At 41.1% G+C, this 14,202-nt stretch overlaps 1 protein-coding gene across 6 annotated transcripts in view; it reads left to right on the top strand.

Moving 5' to 3' along the window:
* ankib1a (ankyrin repeat and IBR domain containing 1a) overlaps window positions 1-14,202 on the top strand; it is a 111,117-nt gene that overhangs the window by 83,448 nt on the left and 13,467 nt on the right. For 4 of the 6 annotated variants that reach the window (XM_038797909.1, XM_038797904.1, XM_038797906.1 and 1 more), the window contains exons 16-17: window positions 11,803-11,981; window positions 13,452-13,503. In XM_038797909.1, coding sequence (XP_038653837.1) covers window positions 11,803-11,981; window positions 13,452-13,503 — 231 coding nt within the window. Of the gene's footprint in view, window positions 1-11,802; window positions 11,982-13,451; window positions 13,504-13,921; window positions 13,953-14,202 lie in introns of all 6 variants that reach the window. The other 2 variants (XM_038797910.1, XM_038797908.1) reach the window with 1 other exon arrangement.

The following is a 14,202-nucleotide window of genomic DNA, read 5'->3' as shown; positions in this document are numbered from 1 at the left end:
ACCCACAACAAAGTGGTTGACTCTTAACTGCCCTCTGAAATGGCCTCACAAACCACTTAGTCCAAGGGCAGATCCCATGAAAGAACAAAAATAATGAAATTAGTATAGCTCAGTGGGCTGGACAGCTGGTTTGTAATGCAGAACAAGGCCAGCAGCGCAGGTTCAATTCCTGTACCGGCTTACCCGAACAGGCACCAAAATGTGGCGACTAGGAGCTTTTCACAGTAACTTCACAATTGTGTCAATGAAAAGATTATTATTATTATTAACTTGGAGTGAAAACGCATTTCATTTTTGAAACACTGGAGCCTGTTGCACTCTGCCGGTTTTTCATGTCCTGCTTTCAGGCTGTTGTTGATCTGTTTAAGCTATTCACATAATCATTCCTGCGTGTTACATCATCCTGGGCTAGTGTGCAGTCAATTCCAGCCCCACTTGACCTGGAGTCACAACACAATTGTGTTGAGTGTCTTTAAGACAGAAATTGATAAATTCTTGATTTCTCGAGGAATTAAGGGCTATGGGGAGAGAGCGGGTAAATGGAGTTGAAATCAACCATGATTGAATGGTGGAGTGGACTCGATGGGCCGAATGGCCTTACTTCCGCTCCTATGTCTTATGGTCTTATGGTCTTAATTGGAAAAAGTCTTTGGTTTTTGGCTGCTCAACAACTTAGTCACCAGGTTGTACATTTAACACAATTTTTATTAATAACAAATATAGTTAAATAAATGGCAAATACAGCTGGTGAACAATTATCGAATTCCTAACCCACCCCCACTTTTTTTTTTACTCGCTCCACCCTCTATACACACAGACAAGACAGTATTTTGCTTCTGGCTTCACAAAGGAATATACCGGAAGTTCTAAGAAACACAAGTTTTAGTGAGGAGTTGAAGGGAATTAGTATTAGTAAAGAAATAGCTTGGGGGAAATTAATGGAATTGAAGGCGGACAAATATCCAGGGCCTGATGAGCTTCATCACAGAGTTCTTAAGGAAATGGCCCGAGAAATAGTGGACCCATTGGTCATTGTTTTCCAAAATTCTTTGGACTCTGGAATGGTTCCTACAGATTGGAGGTTAACAAATATAACCCCGCTATTCGAAAAAGGAGGTAGAGAGAAAACAACCAACTATAGACCAGTGAGCCTAACGTCAGCAGTAGGGAAGTTGCTAGAGTCCATTATCAAGGGTTTCATAGCATGGCATTTGAAAAGCAGTGGTGTAATCGGACAAAGTCAGCATGGATTTACAAAGGGAAAATAACGTTCGACAAATCTACTAGAATTCTTTGAATATGTAACTAGTAGAGTTGACCAGGGAGAACCGGTAGATGTGGTTTATTTAGACTTTCAGAAGGCTTTCGACAAGGTCTCCCATAGCAGATTACTATATAATGTTAAAGTGCATGAGATATGAGTAGTGTCTTGAGATGGATTGAAAGCTGGTTAGCAAAAAGTTGAATAAATGGGTCTTTTCTGATTGGCAGGCAGTGACTAGTGGGGTACCGCAGGGAGTTGTGTTGGGACCCCAACTGTTCACATTATATATTAATAATATAATAATAGCTTATTGTCACAAGTAGGCTTCAATGAAGTTACTGTGAAAAGCCCCTGGTCGCCACATTCCGGCGCCTGTTCGGGGAGGCCGGTACGGGAATTGAACCTGCGCTGCTGGCATTGTCCTGCATTACAAGCCGGCTGTTTAGCCCTCTGTGCTAAACCAGCCCCAAAATTAATGATTTTGACAAGGGAACTAAATGCTTTATCACCAAATTTGCAGATAGCACAAAGTTGGGTGGGAGAGTGCGCCGTGTGGAGGATGCAGAGATGCTTCAGTGGGATTTGGACAGGCTCAGTGAGTCGGCATATGCATAGCAGATGCAGTATAATGTGGATAAATGTGCAATTATCGACTTCGGTAGGAAAGATTTGAAGGCTGATTATTATTTGAATGGGTGTAAATTGAAACAGATGGATACTCAGCGAAACTTTGGTGTCTCGTGCATCAGTCGCTGAAAGTAAGCACGCGAAGGGCAGCATGGTGGCGCAGTGGTTAGCACTGCTGCCACACGGTGCCGAGGACCTGGGTTCGATCCCAGCCCCAGGTCACCGTCCATGTGGAGTTTACACATTCTCCCCATGTCTGCATGGATCTCACCCCCACAAACCCCAAGATGTGCAGGGAGGTGGATTGGCCACACTGAATTGTTCCTTAAAAATAGGATTAGACAGTGTAGATTCAGAAAGAATGTTCCCGATGGTGAGGGAATCCAGAACCAGCAGTCATAGTTTGAGGATAAGGACTGAGATGAGGAGAAATTGCTTCACCCAGAGAGTGGTGAATCTGTGAATTCACTACCACAGAAAGTAGTTGAGGCCAAAATGTTGTGTAATTTCACGAAGGAATTTGATATAGCTCTTGGGGCTAAAGGGATCAAGGGATATAGGGGAAGGTGGGATCAGGATATTGAACTTGATGATCAGCCATGATCATAATGAGTGGCAGAGCAGGCTCAAATGGGGAATGATCTCCTCCTGCTTCTATTTTCTATGTATGTTTCTATGTAAACTCAGGGGTGGAAGGATAAAAGTCTTTGTTTCAGAAGGATGTCTTCCAGTTTGATTATTTTTGTCTAGGCCTTCAGTTGGGTGAGTTCTTTGCTTTCAGTCTGTAATGGTTTTCACTGTAAATTCATCAGGATCTCAAGACTTCTCTGCAGATTCAGAAACAGCAGGCAAGAAATCATTTTGGAGAAAGAGAGAGAGGACTCACAGCTTCTTCTCTTGGTACCCAAAAGAGTTCTGTTTCTCTTCCTGGGTTGTCTGAAAACATTCCATTTGGTAGGACCCAACCACTATATGTCGCCAGGCAAAGTATGGTCTGTGGCCAATCCATTAGCCACCAGCCAACCAATCAAACCAAGTCCTTCTGATCTCTCGGGTGCCAGAAAGTCTGAGTTCTTCCGTTAAAAATCAAAATCTTCATAGCACAGTGTACTATTTTGCAACTTTTGAGTACCTCACTTTCTTTGCTTGGCTTAAAAGTATATGTCCATTAAATACCCATGGGTCAAACATGATAACGGCAAAGTAAAATAAATAGGAAATAAGGGAATCAACCTTACAGGAGTTCCAGTATTTTCCTCTGGAGCGTGCATCTGGGCACCTGTGAGGAGAAATATTCACTTTATATTTTTTTTCTTACCCGACACGCACGCCTGCACACACACGCACTCAATCTCTCTCATTGCTAATTAGAGGCCAATATTCTCCCCTCGGTGGGGAGAGGGAAAGGTTTGCAATTTGCTGCTGGGCCCCATTTGCTCTTCTCTTGGTGAGCAGATAAAGGGTGTAGTTAGTGTATACAAAGAAGCAGACTACAGCAGGTGGTGTGATCCTGTAAGTTAGTGGTCTTATGCACCATTTGCCAAGTGTGAAGTGAATTGCCTGTGAGACTCTGTAAATTTAAGAATACATGGCCTAAAGCAGAATGAGATTATCAGCTCAGAAATCCAATTGCAATGGGTTAGCCCTACTGCCTCACGGCGCCGAGGTCCAAGGTTCCATCCTGGCTGTGGCTCACTGTCGGTGTGGTGTTTGCACATTCTCCCCGTGTTAGCGTGGGTTTCGCCCCACAATCCAAAGATGTGCAGGCTAGGTGGATTGGCCACGCTAAATTGCCCCTTAATTGGAAAAAATGAATTGGGTACTCTAAATTTATAAATAAAAAAAGTCCAATTGCTGCACATTTCAACTTCAGTGGCTGTGTAAGTTAAGTATTTTGTATTTACCATCTAAAACAATAGTATTGAACATTGAAAAGTGAGCAGAACGGGTCATGCCTGTCTGAAAATTTTGGATTCCTTTCAATTCTAGTTGAATGTGATGCAGTAGTATGAGAGTTGACTACTATTACATTTTCCATACTTCGTATTTTGTACTGTTGACTTTGAGGCACTGCTCATTATCCTACATTATTTGCATGAAATTATTTTCAAATGAGAGTCTTTGTACAATGTTTGCAGTACAGGAGGCTTCATATTTCTTAATACAAACTGTAGAGTTCCACAGTACCTCTTCCATTTGTTATTGTTAATCAATCTGAATCGTTTGGGATTTATTACTTTAACCTGGAAACCTTAACACAAATGTGGAAAGATTTTTTGAATGATGTACATAAGTTGACTGATTTGTCTCATTACAGAACACAAGTCAAAAGCTGTTCCTAGGTTTTGATGGTTTGTACTTAATTCACCCTGCTCACCCATACTGCTCAAGGCCTTTTTTTAAAGTCAGTTGCAGAGGTGTCATAAAATACAATAGAAGGCTATAAGATAGTTGGTTTTCTGTACGTATTTCATCTGGACTGAACAAGAATAGATTTGAGTATTCTAATCAAGCCTAGATAATATAAAAAATACAATTGTGGATAAGGGTTATGAACAGCTGTGCAGCTGGAAGGTCCGAGCTGAACAACATTTTGGCCTTAGTGATTGATGGGAAGCTCAACTGCAAGTATAGAAAAGTGTTGACATATAATTTCTGAGGTTACCTCATTAAATTATTGTCAGTGGGCTTGAGGTATTAAGCAACACTAATTAGTGCTTGCCCATGGTGGTGGGTGGGGGGTGCAGAAGATTGTATGCTGAGGAATTAAAAAGGCCAGATGTCAATGTTATAGCTGCATCCAAGCAAGTGGTATTGCTAAAAGTGTTGTAAGAGGTGAGCTAGAGGACAAAGATTCCATGCTCTCCTTTGTAGCTATAAGTGTGTTGATGCAGAGAAGGGAGATTGTGTTTGGAACAAAGCAACCCAGGACAGTGGAAGGAGATGATAATGTAAATTGCAGCACACTGCAGAAATGTAAGTACAAGAGGTTTAGCAGATGCACAAAGTAAATCTCACAAAACTGCCAGCCAAGACTCTTATCCGAATGCACACAGCATTCCTACACGATCGATGAATTGATTGCATAAATAGAAGTAAATGAGTATGAATGATAGTCTTTGCCAAGAAGGTTGCAGAGTATTTAAGAGTATTTGAATTTACAGATGAACTTTAATGTAAAGAATGAAACATTTATTGAAAAAAATGAACTATATTACACGAAATGACATGGTTTGACAAATCTCAATACAAATGTAGGAAAATGATTCAAACTCGCACCATTCCTTTTATCCCAGAAATACCCTCACAGACATGAAAACCCAGTGAAGATTTGCCAGCTTAACACTGATCTTCTTGCTTGGGCTGGTCCAGTTGCAGTCTGATTTGAGAGTTTACAAATTGTATTTTTCCCTGTTAGTATCTCTCTCCCTGTTGCTCGACACTGCACTCTAAACTCACTATTGCTTCAACTGCAGAGCACCATATGAGTTCCCTTTGACAAAGAGTCATCGGACTCGAAACGTTAGCTTCTTTATCTCCCTACAGATGCTGCCAGACTTGCTGAGATTTTCCAGCATTTTCCCTTTCGTTTGAGTTCCCTAACATCTGTTCCCCAGCAGCCTTGCAGGATTTCATATCAGAGTTTAGAACTCCTATCTTCTCTCTCTGACAAATAGAGTCTAGATTTCTTTTCCTGTTTCTCCTTCTGCCTCTGTGTCACTGGCTCCCTGTCGCTAAAACTGTTAACACATTTGTAATCCAGCTCTTCACTTCAAGGGTTGTAAACCTCATTAAAAATGCAGGTATTAAGTCAAATCCACAACACCTGACTTTTTTTTGCTGGGAGATCCTCCAGCTCTCAAAAAAAACTGAATGAAACTAAAACTATGTTCGAGCTTTTCTTAACACAAAAATATAAATAAATTTGATTTAAAGTGAGACTTGTTCCACACAGAAAGAAAGACTCTACAAGACGGATGCACTGTACATAGCTAAGGAAGTTAAGATGGTATCAATCCAAAAAAAACATTGAAAACAGGGGCAGAAATAGGCCATTTGGCCCCTCGAACCTGCTCCATTTATCATTTTGATCATGGCTGATCATCAAACTCAGAAATCTGTTAACGCTTTTCCCTCCCCATATCCTTTGATCCCTTTAGCACCAAGAGCTATATCTAACTAATTCTTGAAAACATGCGACGTTTTGGCCTCAAATACTTTCTGTGGTGGACAATTCCATAGGCGTGCCACTGTCTGGGTGAAGAAATTTCTCCTCCTTTGATTCCTGAATGTTTTATCCCGTATCCTTAGACTTTGACCCCCTGGGTCTGGATTCCCCCGCCATTGGGAACATCCTTCCTGCATCTTCTGTGCCCAGTCCTGTTAGAATTTTATAGGGGGCCTATGAGATACTCCCCCATTCATCTAAACTCCAGCAAATATAATCCTAACCGACTTGATCTCTCCTCGTACGTCAGTCCCCCAAGACATTCCTGCTCCTGTGCTCAAGTCCTCTTGCTATGACGGCTAACATACAATTTGCTTTCACTGTCTGCTGCACCTGCATGCATGCTTTAAACAACTGGTGTACAAGGACACCCAGGACTCATTTATATTCCCCTCTCCCAATCTATAAACATTCAGATAATAAACTGCCTTGCTACCAAGTGGATAACTTCACTTTTATCCAAATTATACTGTATTTGCAATGCATTTACCTACTCGCTCAACTTGTCCAAATTATACTGAAGCATCTCCGCATCCTCCTCCCAGCTCAACCTCCCACCCAGCTTTGTGTTATCTAAATTTGGAGATATTACATTTTGTTCCCTCATCTAAATCATTAATAATTGTGAATAGTTGGAACCCCACAGATCCCAACGGTACCCCACTACTCACCGCCTACCAATTTGAAAAAGACCCGTTAATTCCTACTCTTTGTTTCCTGTCTGCCGACCAGTTTTCTATCCATCTCGATACAATACCCCCAATCCATGCACTTTAATTTTAAACATTAATCTCTCATATGGAACCTTGTCTCAAGCCTTCTGAAAATCCAAATAAACTACATTCACTGGCTCCCCCTCATGAAATTTACTAGTTACATCCTTGAAGAATTCGAATAAATTTTTCCAGCATAATTTCCCTTTAGTAAATCCATGCCGACTCTGTCCAATCCTGCCACTGCTTTCCAAGTGCTCTGTTATTAAATCTTTTATAATAGACTCTTAGCATTTTCCCCACTACCAATGTCAGATTGACTGGTCTATAATTCCCTGTTTTCTCTCCACCTCCTTTTAATAGTGGCGTTATATCACCGTGGCAGCACGGTAGCATTGTGAATAGCACAATTGCTTCACAGCTCCAGGGTCCCAGGTTCGATTCCGGCTTGGGTCACTGTCTGTGCGGAGTCTGCACATCCTCCCCGTGTCTGCGTGGGTTTCCTCCGGGTGCTCCGGTTTCCTCCCACAGCCAAAGATGTGCAGGTTAGGTAGATTGGCCATGATAAATTGCCCTTAGTGTCCAAAATTGCCCTTCGTGTTGGGTGGGGTTACTGGGTTATGGGGATAGGGTGGAGGTGTTAACCTTGGGTAGGGTGCTCTTGCCAGGAGCAGGTGCAGACTCGATGGGCTGAATGGCCTCCTTCTGCACTGTAAATTCTATATCTATGTAAATTACCTACCTTCCAATCCATAGAATCTGTTCCAGAGTCTATAGAATCTTGGAAGATGATCACCAATACATTTACTATTTCTCAGGAAACTTCCTTAAGTAACAGAAATAGAAAACACTGAACAATCTCAACAGGTCTGGAGAGAGAAGGGGGCTAACATTTTGAGTCAGGATGACTCTTTGTCAAAGCTGAAGGGGACTGGAAATATTGTCATTTATACTGTTGGGGAGGGGGGGGGTGCATGGAGCAGTGAGGCTGGATAGAGGACCAGCGATAGGTGGAGATTGACAAAGATGTTGTGGACAGAAAGACAAAAGGAATGTAAATAGGAGTGATATGGGCTCAGCAGGGTCTTGATAGTGACACGTAAAAAGATTAGAATGTGTGAATGACAGAACAAAGTTGAGCAGTGTCAACGGGCAACTAGGAACAGATGGCCCAAGTGGAGTGGGGGGAGGGGGGATAATGGTGTGGAAAAAAACAGATAAAATGGAAGAAATGAAAATAAGTTGATAGAAATAAAAACGGGATTGCTGCCTCACAGCGCCAAGGACCCAGGTTCGATCCCGGCCCCGAATCACTGTCCATGTGGAGTTTGCACATTCTCCCCATGTCTGCGTGGGTTTCACCCCCACAACCCAAAAGATTGTGTATTGTAGGTGGATTGGCCACACTAAATTTCCCCTTAATTGGGGAAAAAAATGGGTACTCTAAATTTAAGAAAAATAAATAAAAATGGGGTGAAGGTGGAGGAGAGAGTTCACAATCTGAAGAACTCCTTGCTAAGTCCAGAAGACTAACATGCCTAATCAGAAGTTGAGATGCTAGAGTCGATGCTGACATGCAGAATTTATTTGGCTTCCATAGGAAGTAGAGACGTTATTGGGCTTTCTTGACTGTTGCATGAACGTGAGTGGACCAGGCTAGACTGTTGGTGATGGTGACCCCCATGAACTTAAAGCTATCGACCATCTCCACTTTGGAGCCATTGATGCAGACGGGAGTGTGTGTGTCATGCTGCGCTTCCTGAATTCGAAGATCAGTTCCTGGCCTTTCCAACATTTAGAGAGAGAGGATGTTTTCGGTACACCATGCAACCAAGTGATCTATCTCCCATGGGTGGTCACCCATTCACTTCCTGCCTGTGGAGTCTTAGCCTGCAGTGTGACCACCTCTCTATACGTGCCATCGAGGATACTCTCTGCCTTGCGGATGCTCCAGCTCCAAAATCCAAGCTTCCATGAGCTGCAACTGGAGATACGTTCTGCACACATGCTGGCCTGGATACTAGAAAAGCTATGCAATGCTGCAAAGATTAGTGGTGGGCCAGAAGATTGGGAAAACTTTAAAAACCAGCAGTAGATTATTGTTTTTTTAAAGGGAAAAATTAGACTATGAAAGAAAACCAGTAAAATATATAGAAACATACGTTGCAAGCTCTTACAAGTTTTTTTAAAAAAGAGCAACTAAAGATGGCCTCCATCCTACAACCTTAAAAGAAATGGCTACAGAGATAGTGAATGCATTGTTTCAGTCTTCCAAAATTCTCTAGATGCTGGAAAGGAGGGAGACATAAAGTAGGAAATTGGAGGCCTGTTAGCCTATCATCCATCATGGAAAAATATTAGGAAGGACATTTAGAACATCAGGTATGGTTTTGTGAAAGGGAAATATTGTTCCCCATATTTATTGGAGTTGTTTGATGATGTAACAAGCAGGGTGGTGAAGGGTAACTAGTAGATGTGGTTTACCTGAATTTTCAATAGGCGTTTAGGAAGGTACCGCATTAAAGGTTACTACGGGTGACACGTGTAATGGTTAGCTCTGCTGCCTGTGTTGCTGAGGACCTGGGTTCGTTCCTGGCCCCGGGTCACTGACTGTGGAGTTTGCAAATTCTCCCCATGTCTGCGTGGGTCTCACCCCCACAACTCAAAAGATGTGGAGGTTCGGTGGATTAGCCACACTAAATTGCCCCTTAATTGGAAAAAAATGAATTGGGTACTCTAAATTTAAAATGTGAAAAAAAGCATAAAACAGGTTACTGCACACGGTAAGAGCTCATTGGTGCTAGAAGTAATATGTTCGTATGGTTATTCATGAAGGCCAATCTTCTCAACCTTGCCCCTCGCCTGAGGTGTGGTGATCCTCAGGAGAAATCACCACCAGTCAGTTCTTCCCCTCAAAGGAGAAAGCAGCCTATCGTCATCTGGGACTATGGTAACTTTACCCTTTATTAGTATGGACAGAGGGTTGGGTAATAAACAGGAAACGGATTCAGGATAAATAGATCATTTTCACGTTGGCTAACTATTGCTGGGACCTGAACTGTTTATGACCTATATTAATGACTTGGATGAAGAAACCAATTGTATTGCAGCCACATTTACTGATGATATGAAAACTAGGAAATCAAGTTGTGGAGGAAACAAAAGGGACAAAGCATGATTGATCTTTCCCCGAGCCAAGACAGGTGCAACAGGCTAGGTTGTTACAGCTCTTTGTGCTGTAAATTTATTTGATTCTTCTTGCTAATCAATTGCTACCAATGAGGAAACTCTTCACTTGTGCTTCCAGAATATGTTTCAGCAAAGCAAAGTAGGAAATCATTCAACACAAACCATTATTTTCGAAAACCCAGATCGACATCTCCAGCTTTCAATCAACATGCAAATTATATGCTTCACCATTATTCTGAGACACAAATGGACTTCATTATACGAATGCTCAGCTTGTGTCCTGGGGAACTGCACAGATGCCATGAGTCATGGCTCCAGAGGATGTCCTTCATCTCCAGAAACCTTTCTGGGTTACAGACATGATGTGGTGCACTGCCTTGAAATATAGCTATCTCCCAATTCCCAGGAAGTAAACCTGCAGTTATGCGTGCAAATGAGCTGTAAAATGCCAGAAGTGAAATTCTTTCCGCTTTATTAGATCATTATTTTCAGCAAGTGGGCATGCAGAGAAAAGCATTGAGCTTTCAGGAATTCTGTTACTCCGTACCAATGGAACAGAACTTCCTGGCCACCTGATTTACATCGGTATGTCAGAATATCCAAGTTGTGATAACTAGGCTTCTGAAAGGGTATTCCGTTCTGGACTAAATAACGGAGGAGCTGCTACGCAGTGATGTTGTGCCCTAGTGTACGAACCTGCTTTTAAAGGGGGGGTTGCAGGGTAGTTGCAGAGATTTTTAATGTTTTGGTTGGTGTGGTAAATCTCGCACTGAAACTACATCCCTTTTCTCCTCCCCTCTGTTCTTTCCTCCCATTCATGCCTGAAGCAATTTCACTTAATACAAGTACCTTTGTATTTGGATTTTTGAATGTTGCCGCTCTTTAATACTTGGGTATTTCTGGTCACAATCAGGATATCTAGAGACTCAAAGTTAATAACAGTGTTATAATTAGAGCTACCATTTAAGAGTTATATCTGATTGATATTGGTGCCATCCCCATGACTTTGGACATGGGAATGTCTCTAGATGTAGCAGCAAAGAAAGGACAGAAACAATCAATGAATGCCCAGATCTGTCTGGTGATTTGGTATCCAAAGGTGAGGAATTGTAAAAGATTCTAACCCAAGGGAATGTTTATAACTTGAAGGGCCTTTAGTTGCTTTGAGTGTGGAGTGGGGAACCAAAATCAATAATGTCTAAACACCGACTGTTTTGAGTAGTATTTTTTCAGCTGATTACTGTGTTATGTTACTGCATCTTTGAGAGAGAATTGAAGTTTTGAATTTTTTTCTCTGCTTTGAACCTTATATGTAAAACACAGACCATTATGATAGTTATGGCTGCACAAAATAATTACTGAAATTGTGTCTCATTTAGTGATAGACTCATTAGTAAGAATCCCAATGATGTATAAAGCCATTTCATTCTTACATTTTCATTGTTCAGGATACATTTGAATTCCTGCCATCTAAACTCAAATCCCAAGGTACAAAAGCAAATAATAATAATAATCATTTATTGTCACAAGTAGGCTTCAATGAAGTTACTGTGAAAAGCCCCTAGTCACCGCATTCTGGCGCCTGTTCGGGGAAGCCGGTACGGGAATTGAACCCACGCTGCTGGCCTTGTTCTGCATTACAAGCTGGCTGTTTAGCCTACTGTGTTAAACCAGCCCCGAATGAAGCTAGGTTTTCACCCACCATATCACCTTGTGCCCAACAAGTTGCATTTTTGGTGATCTTGTAAAGTGATATAATTTGCTTCCACTCTATTAAACAGACAGACCTAGAGATGGTAACTGAGGATCTGGCTCAGAAAGTAAACCGACCTTACCTCCGCACTCCTCGCCATAAAATCATCCGAGCAGCATGTCTTGTGCAACAGAAAAGACAGGAGTTCCTGGCTTCAGTGGCCCGTGGTGTTGCCCCAGCAGACTCGCCAGAAGTACAGAGACGCAGGTACACATCCTGTAATATGTTAATATTTCCATATCGTTACCGAAGAATTTGATCTACCAGATAAGATATCATGAATTGTTTTGAAGTAAAGCCATTTAATTTAATGACAATCTTCACTTGTGTGCAGGTTTATAGTAATTTAGTAGAAGGATACTTTAACATGAGGAAAATATACCCTTAGTGATGAAAATGGTGCATATCAGAATCATTAGTGCAATTGCATTTGTATTATGTCTAAAAAATATGCAATTTCTGTATTTGGGTCGGCATAAAGATAAACTTTAGCTCAATCCCATGTTTTCTTGTCACGTTGTCTTGCCATTAAAATACAATTAATTAATGTTAATCATTTTATTGACCATCCATTTCATGGATGTGGGCAAATCCATGTACTGTTGATATTTTACTATTAAGAAAAATAAAACAGGAAACCATGGGGCAGAATTTTCTGGCCATTCCCACTGGCGGTATCTTCCAGTCCCGCTGACAGCGATCTCTGCTGTGGGTTCCCCAACTGAGAGCGGTGCAATGTTACGGCAGCTTGGGCTAGTGCGCGGTCAATTCCAATCCCGCCTGACCCGGAGTTGAAACACAATTGAATTCACCAATAGTTCGCAGAAAAATACCCAAAGGATTTGGCCCTTGGCTGCCCAATAATTACAATCATCAGGTTTGTAATTCTTACAAACTACTTATTCATATTAGAGAAAAAGGGGTAAAAAAAATAAGTAAAAGAGAAAAAGAGTATTTGTTTCAGATGGGTATTTCTAACACCTTACTCTTCCTCAAACTTCCTCAAAGCGGAATCCCACTCATGGTGTCTGTTGTGTGGGTTGAAGCTGCCATGTTTTTGTTTTTTGCTGAGAAATTTATAAAACTGAAATCTCATCTAAACAGAAGGGGCATTTAGCAAAAAGGCATTCTTTCTTCCTTTCTGCAGAAACTATAAACAGGCTCAGATGTGCAGAATAATTACTAGTGCATAGCCATACATGCTGCTTACACCAAACCACCAGTAAATAGTGATAAATATAGATACAATTTTTGCCCATTTTCTGCTTATGATTGAAGATTGTATTTTGGACTCAATCTGAAAAAAAAATTAGAATATTTGACAAAACTGGAAAGAGTTAAAGATATTTTTGACTTGCATTTTCAGTCACCTCTCAATTTAAGTAACTTAATAATGGAAAAATATTCCGTTGAAGTTTAAACATAGCCCAATTCTGTCAAGTGCTTCTTATTTGTGCTTCTTATTTTTACATTTTACCTAGTCCTGAATTGTACTTTGTGGTGCGCCCCTTCACAACGAATTAGCACAATAGAATAATTGTTTTACTTTAAAACAATTTAATGAATTACAGATGTTGGTCATTAGTTCAAAAACTATTATTGGCTACCCATGTAACTCAATTAACATCAAGTAACTGCCACTATCATATTGACAGAATTTTGAATTGTTTGTTACAGTTTTGCTGGTGGAACCTGGGATTGGGAATATTTAGGTTTTGCATCACCGGAGGTAGGTATACACTGCTTGCGGTTATATTACATAGCCCTTTCAGTGCAGAGTTTATAGGAGAACCTTTATTTAAAGGAGCTATCCTGAATGGGTGATGACAGTGAATGGTGCCACCAATTCTGCTGCTAACAATTATTAATTAAAAATGCAATATTTTGTTTTACCTTGCATTAACTAAAATGAACACTTCTCTCTGTGCCAGGCTTGTCCGCTTCAATGCACCATTTCTGCAGCCTGACCCAATTTCTAGAAGCAGAGCTTGGTTTAGAGACAGACACAGTAGGTTCACTACTTCTTTCTGTCTCTGTGCCCAACCCTGGAAGACCACATTTGCCAGGTGCCAACCTTTTGCGGGTGTGCTACATTAAAAATAATTTTTTTTTTTACTTTTTATTTTTTTATGCAAAACGGCCTGCAGGTATGGAGGACAAGACGTAGAAGGCCTGCAGGTAAGGGTTTTTATAACTTATATTTAAAAAGCCTCTTTAGGCTGCATTAATTGTACAGGAAAGCTCCTTTAAGTGACTTCTATTCCAACCTTTGATTTTAGTTATGTTGCATCTGTTTGAGATAACCACAAGTAGATGTGCTCTGTCTGGCAAATTTCTGCCAGAATTCTAAACTTTGGTGAAAGAAACTGCAAAGTACACACTGATTGCTGATAGGTAAATGTACGTGTAAAGTACAGTTAGCTATATT

The sequence above is a fragment of the Scyliorhinus canicula genome, chromosome 5 (assembly GCF_902713615.1).
Source record: "Scyliorhinus canicula chromosome 5, sScyCan1.1, whole genome shotgun sequence".
Classification (NCBI taxonomy): Eukaryota; Metazoa; Chordata; class Chondrichthyes; order Carcharhiniformes; family Scyliorhinidae; genus Scyliorhinus; species Scyliorhinus canicula.
This window is presented reverse-complemented; position numbering and strand designations above follow the sequence as displayed.